This window comes from Tachyglossus aculeatus, chromosome 5 (assembly GCF_015852505.1).
Source record: "Tachyglossus aculeatus isolate mTacAcu1 chromosome 5, mTacAcu1.pri, whole genome shotgun sequence".
NCBI lineage: Eukaryota > Metazoa > Chordata > Mammalia > Monotremata > Tachyglossidae > Tachyglossus > Tachyglossus aculeatus.
In genome coordinates, this window is record NC_052070.1 from 22,323,537 (window position 1) to 22,333,190 (window position 9,654).

Below are 9,654 nucleotides of genomic sequence, written 5' to 3' on the forward strand. Positions count from 1 at the left end.
TATTTATTTATACATATTTATTACTCTATTTATTTATTTATTTATTTATTTATTTTACTTGTACATTTCTATCCTATTTATTTTATTTTGTTGGTATGTTTGGTTCTGTTCTCTGTCTCCCCCTTTTAGACTGTGAGCCCACTGTTGGGTAGGGACTGTCTCTATGTGTTGCCAATTTGTACTTCCCAAGCATTTAGTACAGTGCTCTGCACATAGTAAGCGCTCAATAAATACGATTGATTGATTGATTGATTGACTCACCATAAACGTAACTACCTTCAGCCTCTCGAACCCTACACCTGACCGGTGGATCCTGTTAAATCATTTCATTAATGCATTAACTGTGGCTGGGAGGCCACAACTTCCTACTGACTGGATCTGTGGAAAAATCCCTTTTAGACTGTGAGCCCACTGTTGGGTAGGGGCTGTCTCTATATGTTGCCAACTTGTACTTCCCAAGCGCTTAGTGCAGTGCCCTGCACACAGTAAGCGCTCAATAAATACGATTGATGATGATGATGATGATCTCCTTTGCCCAGGGATCAACGTGGCTACTCTTCAGCCTGTTGTGAATGCCGTCCAATTGACTCATTTTACTCAGAGTCCCCTTCTGCTTTTTCCTCCGCTTATAAAGAGTCCGGGCAGTTAAGTGATTCGGGGTATGGAGGGTCAACCAACTCATGGCTATCACTGGATGTGCAGTACACAACAAACGACTATTACTCTATTTATTTATTACTCTATTTATTTATTACTCTATTTATTTATTACTCTATTTATTATTCTATTTATTTATTTATTACTCTATTTATTTATTTATTACTCTATTTATTTCTTACTCTATTTATTTATTGCTCTATATTTATTTTTTACTGTACATATCTATTCTATTTATTTTATTTTGTTAGTATATTTGGTTTTGTTCTCTGTCTCCCCCTTCTAGACTGTGAGCCCGCTGTTGGGTAGGGACCGTCTCAATATGTTGCCAACTTGTACTTCCCAAGCGCTCAGTCCAGTGCTCTGCACGCAGTCAGCGCTCAATAAATACGACTGATTGATTGACCACCGAACCTTTTATCATCAATGGCATTTGTTGCCTAAACGACAGGAGGAAGGCTTTGAAGGTGAGGAGCGCTGTGGTCTGAGTGTGAAGCAGAGCGGTTAACAAAAAAGAACCTCGCTTGGGTGCCATCGCTTTTTGTTTCTCCGATGGTGCTGCCGACGATCGTGCAGACGGAAGTGAAATGGGTAGCGTGAAGGGGAAGAAAAGCCTAGATAATCCCCACCCTGAATGATCAGCCTCTGATCATCAGGTTATAGGTGCATGATTATGCTAAAATGAAATTAACCTGTTCACGCCACCCTCTGATAAACAGTTTATAGGTGCGTGATTATGCTAAAATGAAACTAACCTGTTCACATCAACCTCTGAGAATCAGTTTATAGGTGCATGATTTTGCTAAAATGAAACTAACCTGTTCATGCCACCCTCTGATAATCAATCAATCCTATTTATTGAGTGCTTACTATCATCATCATCATCAATCGTATTTATTGAGCACTTACTATGTGCAGAGCACTGTACTAAGCGCTTGGGAAGTACAAGTTGGCAACATATAGAGACAGTCCCTACCCAACAGTGGGACAGAGAACAAAACCAAACATACTAACAAAATAAAATAAATAGGATAGATATGTACAAGTAAAATAAATAAATAAATAGAGTAATAAATATGTACAAATATATATACATATATACAGGTTTATAGGTGCATGATTTTGCTAAAATGAAACTAACCTGTTCACGCCACCCATGCTGAGGAAGTCGTTGGCAACATCCGGCACAAGTGCCGCTACGTGGTACCATCAGGTCCTTCTGCCCAGTACATCCATCACTAACTTCGGCCGGGGCAAGAAAGCAGCGTGGTTTAGTGGAAAGAGCACGGGTTTAGGAGGCAGAGGACCTGGGTTCTAATCCCAGGTCTGCCACTTGTCCCCTGTTTGACCTTGGGCAAGCCCCTTAACTTCTCTGGGCCTCAGTTCCCTCATCTGTAAAATGGGGATTAACACTGTGAGCCCCACGTGGGACAACCTGGTCTACCCATCTACCTCAGTGCTTAGAACAGTGCTTGGCACATAGTAAGTGCTTAAATACCATAATAATAATAACAATAATAATGGCATTTATTACGCGCTTACTATGTGCCAAGCACTGTTCTAAGCGCATTATTATCATTATTAATCAATCGCATTTATTGAGCGCTTACTGTGTGCAGAGCACTGTACTAAGCGCTTGGAAAGTACAAGTTGGCAACATATAGAGACAGTCCCTACCCAACAGTGGGCTCACAGTCTAAAAGGGGGAGACAGAGAACAAAACCAAACATACTAACAAAATAAAATGAATAGAATAGATATGTACAAGTAAAATAGAGTAATAAATATGTACAGACATATATACAGGTGCTGTGGGGAAGGGAAGGAGGTAAGATGGGGGGATGAAGAGGGGGACGAGGGGGAGAGGAAGGAAGGGGCTCAGTCTGGGAAGGCCTCCTGGAGGAGGTGAGCTCTCGGTAGGGCCTTGTACCACAATAATAATAATAATGGCATTTATTAAGCACTACGTGCCAAGCACTGTTCTAAGCACATTATTATCATTCTTAATCAATCAATCGTACTTATTGAGCGCTTACTGTGTGCAGAGCACTGTACTAAGTGCTTGGGAAGCACAAGTTGGCAACACACAGAGACGGTCCCTACCCAACAGTGGGCTCACAGTCTAGAAGGGGGAGACAGAGAACAAAACATATTAACAAAATAAAATAAATAGAATAGATATGTACAAGTAAAATAGAGTAATAAATATGTACTAACATATATACACATATACAGGTGCTGTGGGGAAGGGAAGGAGGTAAGGCTGGGGGATGGAGAGGGGGAGGAGGTATTATTATTACATAATAATAATAATAATAATGGCATTTATTAAGCGCGTACTATGTGCAAAGCTCTGTTCTAAGCGCGGGATTATTCATTCATTCAAAATACCGGGACCCGATAGATTCAGCAGACACCCAAACCACCACTTTACTCATGGATTAGGACCTCTTCCACAGTTAGGGACAAAAACTACGTATGTTAATATACAGGTACATAAAATACATAAATAATAATATACATATGTGTGTACACGTCCTACCTCTGGCCTGGAATGCCCCCCCTCCTCACATATTCTATTTATTTTATTTTGTTAATATGTTTTGTTTTGGTGTCGGTCTCCCCCTTCTAGACTGTGAGCCCGCTGTTGGGTAGGGACCATCTCTAGATGTTGCCAACTTGTACTTCCCAAGCGCTTAGTACAGTGCCCTGCACACAGTAAGCGCTCAATCAATACGATTGAATGAATGAATAATAATTATTATTATGCCAGCTTCTTACATTCGACCACTGCTCCTTCGAGATCTGGGTCACTGGTCACAAAACAAGCAGAAGAGAAGCAGCGTGGCTCAGTGGAAAGAGTCCGGGCTTTGGGTTCAAATCCTGACTCCACCAAATGTCATCTGTGTGACTTTGGGCAAGTCACTTCACTTCTCTGGGCCTAAGTTCCCTCATCTGTAAAATGGGGATGAAGACGGTGAGCCCCCCGTGAGATAACCTGATCACCTTGTAACCTCCCCAGTGCTTAGAACAGTGCTTTGCACATAGTAAGCGCTTAATAAATGCCATCATTATTATCATTATTATTATTATTAAGACAGCTCTTTGCAGTTCTCCTTTGCTCACCGCTCCTCTACTTGGGAATGACCACCTAAACTCAGAATTACTGGCAGAGGCTACAATTCCCTTAGCTCATGCACCCCAGTTCGAGTCTGGAACACTTCAGCAATTATTTCCAGTTGTAATGCCTGTCTCGGGGTCACTTTTTAAATAATACTTCCCCAGAAACCCAGAATGTTTCATCCAACAAATACTGCAACTGTCTAACAATCAGTTTAGGAGAATTAAAGTATTTCCCCTAATCTTTCTTCAAGCTGCATGTGCAGCCACAGGTCTTATATCGGAAACAGTTGCTTCTCTTAAATAAGTGTAACGGGAGAAGAGGAAACAGTTGGCAAGCACCCATACTGGCGTTCCCATTGAAATTCCCTTGGGGATCTTTTTTTGTGTGTATGTATGGTTCTCCGTAGAGGATTTCTTACCAGCATAAGCGTTCTCAAAAATGTCAGGACAACGGTTTAAAAAAAAAAAAAAAAACCACACTGCACATCTGTGAGTCAGTGCATTTTTAACCTTGCTTACTGGCACGCTGTGGAGAAAACATTAAATATCTGATGTTGTGGGAAGGAAAATCTCTACGCCTGAAAATGGACCGGAAACATTTATTTTAAAGCCCCAATGTCTCTCTCTCTCACTCTACGGAGACACATCTCTGAACATACCACTCTTCCCTGATTATCTTCTAACAAGCGTACGACAGTTTATTTATTTATCTTGTACATATCCATTCTATTTATTTTATTTTTTTAGTATGTTTGGTTTTGTTTTCTGTCTCCCCCTTCTAGACTGTGAGCCCACTGTTGGGTAGGGACTGTCTCTATTGTACTTCCCAAGCGCTTAGTACAGTGCTCTGCACACAGTAAGCGCTCAATAAATACGATTGATGATTGACACGGACAGACAGAACTTAATATAAAAGGTGCCGGGTTCTTACTTGCACAGAGATACTCTGCAATATTCTGATACAATCAAATTTTCATTGTCAGCTCCGGGAGGAATAAACTGGAAGTCAGCGGGTCGAACAGCTTTACTGAACAGATGATTTTCTCCTTCTGAAAACAGCAATTTATGCCGATTTCGATTCTACATAAAAGCAGGAAAGAATATTCTCTCTAGGCTCATGAACCCGAGGATCTGGCAGCGTCCCTGGAAAATCCACGGAGGGCAGCCCTCGGCTTTTCCGATTCACACACCCCTGCAGCAGATCCCCAGAGGTTTCGCCAACCACGAAGAAGTGGAGCAGTTATTCAGATAGTTGGGGAGGGGAAGAGAGGAAAAAAAATGATAAAATGGAATAAGGAGGTCTTTGGCGTTAAAGTTAACCAGGTTTGGGGACCAATTTATCAGGAAAAAGCCTCAAGACTTCACCTCGCTTTGCAAGGAGTGAAGGCCCCGAGAAGCAGCGTGGCTTCATTCATTCATTCGGTCGTATTTATTGAGCGCTTACGGTGTGCAGAGCACTGTACTAAGCGCTTGGGAAGTGTCCGCGTGGGAGTCAAAGGACCCGGGTCCTAATCCCAGGCCCGCCGCTCGTCTGCTGTGTGACTTTGGGGGAGTCACTTCCCTTCTCCACAGTTACCTCATCTGGAAATGGGGATTAAGAAGATTGAGAAGCAGCGTGGCTCAGTAGGAAAGAGCACGGGCTTTGGAGTCAGAGGTCATGGGTTCGAATCCCGGCTCCACCCATTGTCAGCTGTGTGACTTTGGGCAAGTCACTTAACTTCTCCGGGCCTCAGTTCCCTCATCTGTAAAATGGGGATTCAATCTGTGAGCCCCACGAGGGACAACCTGATCACCTTGTAACCTCCCCAGGGTTTAGAACAGTGCTTTGCACATAGTAAGCGCTTAATAAATGCCATTATTATTATTATTAAGGGCTGGGAGCAGCCCCATGTAGGACCCGGACCCGATGTCCAACCTGATTACCTTGTACCTACCCCAGCGCTTAGTAGTAATAATAACGGTGGTATTTGTTGAGCGCTTACTAGGTGCCAAGCACTGCTCTAAGCACAGGTGGGAGCAACCTGGCTCAGTGGAAAGAGCCCGGGCTTGGGAATCAGAGGTCAATCAATCAATCAATCGTATTTATTGAGCGCTTACAGTGTGCAGAGCACTGTACTAAGCGCTTGGGAAGTACAAGTTGGCAACATATAGAGATAGTCCCTACCCAACATCATCATCATCATCGATCGTATTTATTGAGCGCTTACAGTGTGCAGAGCACTGTACTAAGCGCTTGGGAAGTACAAGTTGGCAACATATAGAGATAGTCCCTACCCAACATCATCATCATCATCAATCGTATTTACTGAGCGCTTACAGTGTGCAGAGCACTGTACTAAGCGCTTGGGAAGTACAAATCGGCAACACATAGAGACAGTCCCTACCCAACAGTGGGCTCACAGTCTAAAAGGGGGAGACAGAGAACAAAACCAAACATACTAACAAAATAAAATAAATAGAATAGATATGTACAAGTAAAATAAATAGAGTAATAAATATGTACAAACATATATACAGATATACATATATACAGGTCATGGGTTCTAATCCCCGTTCCGCCACTTGTCAGCTGTGTGACCTTGGGCAAGTCACTTAACTTCTCTATGCCTCAGTTCCCTCATCTGGAAAATGGGGGTGAACACTGTGCAACCGGATGACCTTGTATCTGCCCCAGCGCTTGGAACAGTGTTTGGCACACAGTAATAATAATAATAATGATGATGGCATTTGTTAAGCGCTTACTATGTGCAAAGCACTGTTCTAAGCGCTTGGGAAGTACAAATTAGCAACATTCATTCAGTCATATTTATTGAGTGCTTACTGCATGCAGAGCACTGTACTAAGCGCTTGGCAAGTACAGTCCCTACCCAACAGCGGGCTCACAGTCTAGAAGGGGGAGACAGACGACAAAACAAAACATATAAACCAAATAAAATAAATAGAATAAATATGTACAAGTAAAATAAATAAATACAGTAATAAATATGTACAAACGTATATACACGTATATACATATATACATATTACAGTGCCTGGCACACAGTAAGCACTTAACCAACATCATTATTATTCAGCGCTTAGAACAGTGCTTGGCACATAGTAAGTGCTTAACAAATATCATTACTATTATTATTTTCATTCATTCAATCATATTTATTGAGTGCTTACTGTGTGCCTCTGCGTTCATTCAATCGTATTTATTGAGCGTTTAATAATAATAGTAATAATGATATTTGTTAAGCGCTTACCACATTCATTCAATCGTATTTATTGAGCGCTTAATAATAATAATGGTGATATTTGTTAAGCGCTTACCACATTCATTCAATCGTATTTATTGAGCGCTTACTGTGTGCAGAGCACTGTACTAAGCGCTTGGGAAGTACGAGTTGGCAACATATAGAGACGGTCCCTACCCAACAGCGGGCTCGCAGTCTAGCGCTACTATTCAGCGCTTAGAACAGTGCTTTGCACATAGTAAGCGCTTGAGAAATGCCATCACTGTTGGGTAGGGACTGTCTCTCTATGTTGCCAACTTGGACTTCCCGAGCGCTTATTACAGTGCTCTGTACACAGTAAGCGCTCAATAAATACGATTGATTGATTGATCATCTTCTAGACTGTGAGCCCACTGTTGGGTAGGGACCGTCTCTCTATGTTGCCAACTTGGACTTCCTGAGCGCTTAGTACAGTGCTCTGCACACAGTAAGCGCTCAATACGATTGATTGATCATTATTGTAAATCCCGGCTCTGCCTTCAAATCCCGGCTCCGCCAACTGTCAGCTGGGTGACTTTGGGCAAGTCACTTCACTTCTCTGAGCCTCAGTCCCCTCATCTGTACAATGGGGGTTAAAACTGTGAGCCCCCCGGGGGACAACCTGATCACCCTGTCACCTCCCCAGGGCTTAGAACAGTGCTTTGCACATAGTAAGCGCTTAGTAAATACCATCATTATTAGCCAGCTGTGTGACCTTGGGCAAGCCACTTAACTTCTCCGGGCCTCAGTGACCTCATCTGTAAAATGGGGATTGACTGCGAGCCCCCGGTGGGGCAACCTGATCACCTTGTATCCCCCCCAGCGCTTAGAACAGTGCTTTGCACATAGTAAGCGCTTAATAAATGCCGTTGTTATTATTATTATTATTATTATTATCGTGGCTCAGTGGAAAGAGCCCGGGCTTTGGAGTTAGAGGTCACGGGTTCAAATCCCGGCTCCACCAATTGTCAGCTGTGTGACTTTGGGCAAGTCACTTCACTTCTCTGGGCCTCAGTTACCTCATCTGGAAAATGGGGATTAAGACTGTGAGCCCCCCGTGGGACAACCTGATCACCTTGTCACCTCCCCAGCGCTTTGAACAGTGCTTGGCACATAGTAAGCGCTTAACAAATGCCCTTATTATTATTATTATCATCGTGGCTCAGTGGAAAGAGCCCGGGCTTTGGAGTCAGAGGTCACGGGTTCAAATCCCGGCTCCGCCACCTGTGTGACTTTGGGCGAGTCACTTCACTTCTCTGGGCCTCAGTTACCTCATCTGTAAAATGGGGATGAAGACTGTGAGCCCCCCGTGGGACAACCTGATCACCTTGTCACCTCCCCAGCGCTTAGAACAGTGCTTGGCACATAGTAAGCGCTTAATAAATGCCGTTATTAATAATAATAATAATAATGGTATTTGTTAAGCGCTTACTATAATAATAATAATAATAATATTATTATTATTATCATCGTGGCTCAATGGAAAGAGCCCGGGCTTTGGAGTCGGAGGTCACGGGTTCAAATCCCGGCTCCGCCACCTGTCAGCTGTGTGACTTTGGGCGCGTCACTTCACTTCTCTGGGCCTCAGTGACCTCATCTGGAAAATGGGGATGAAGACTGTGAGCCCCACGTGGGACAACCTGGTCACCTTGTCACCTCCCCAGCGCTTAGAGCAGTGCTTCGCACAGAGTAAGCGCTTAATAAATACTATTATTATTATAATTCGAGGCAGCGGGGGCGGCGCACCTCCCGGCCCCGCCGCCAGGGGGCAGGGCTCCCCCCCCCCCCCCGGCTCTCTCTGCGCCTGCGCAAAGGCACGCTCACTGGGGTGGGGGGGGTCGTGCGCGCGGAGCCCGTTCCGCGCATGCGCCCTCCCGCCGCCCGGGACCCCGCGCGCACCTGAGCGTCGGCCCCGGCCGCCGCCCCGACCACTCACCAAGTAGACGGGGTGCCAGCGGTTGGCGGCATCCACCTCCTCGAACTCCCGCTCCATGGTGACGGACATGGCGGCGGCCCCGGGCGGGCAGGAGCGGGCCAGAGCGAGGAGCCGCCGGCGCCGGCCGACAGGCTCATGCCCCGCTCGCTCCGCCTCACGGGCGAAGACTGGCCGCGCCGTTTCCCGGGCGGCGGGCGCATGCGCGGAACGCTCCCCGCGGCGCGGGGGGGGGTTACGGTACCTGCGACGTATGACGTCAGCGCGCCGGGCGCGGTCACGTGTCACCGGGGGGGGCCGCCTCAGGTGCGGGGGCGGGGCCTCCCCCGCTGCATTCCCCTCAGGGATTAAAGAATAATAATCATAATAAAAATTTGTTAAGCGCTTACCTCATTCATTCATTCAATCGTATTCGTTGAGCGCTTAATAATAATAAGTATGATAGTTAAGCGCTTACCACATTTATTCATTCAATCGTATTTATGGAGCGCTTAATAATGATGATGATCGTTGTTAAGCGCCTACCACATTCATTCAGTCATTCATCCAATCGTATTTATTGAGCGCTTAATAATAATAAGTATGATAGTTGTTAAGCGCTTACCACATTCATTCATTCATTCATTTATTCATTCAATCGTATTTATTGAGCGATTAATAATAATGATGATGATAGTTGTTAGA

The 9,654-nt window shown here is 44.6% G+C and overlaps 1 protein-coding gene across 4 annotated transcripts in view; it reads right to left on the reverse strand.

Annotated features, from left to right (window-relative positions):
• The window catches only part of PTPN2 (protein tyrosine phosphatase non-receptor type 2), a 101,645-nt gene extending 92,508 nt beyond the window's left edge, over positions 1-9,137 (reverse strand). For all 4 annotated transcript variants that reach the window (XM_038746213.1, XM_038746210.1, XM_038746212.1 and 1 more), the window contains exon 1: positions 8,974-9,137. In XM_038746213.1, coding sequence (XP_038602141.1) covers positions 8,974-9,042 — 69 coding nt within the window. In that variant the 5' untranslated portion in view covers positions 9,043-9,137. The remainder of the gene's footprint in view (positions 1-8,973) is intronic.
• Positions 9,138-9,654: the final 517 nt, after the last annotated feature.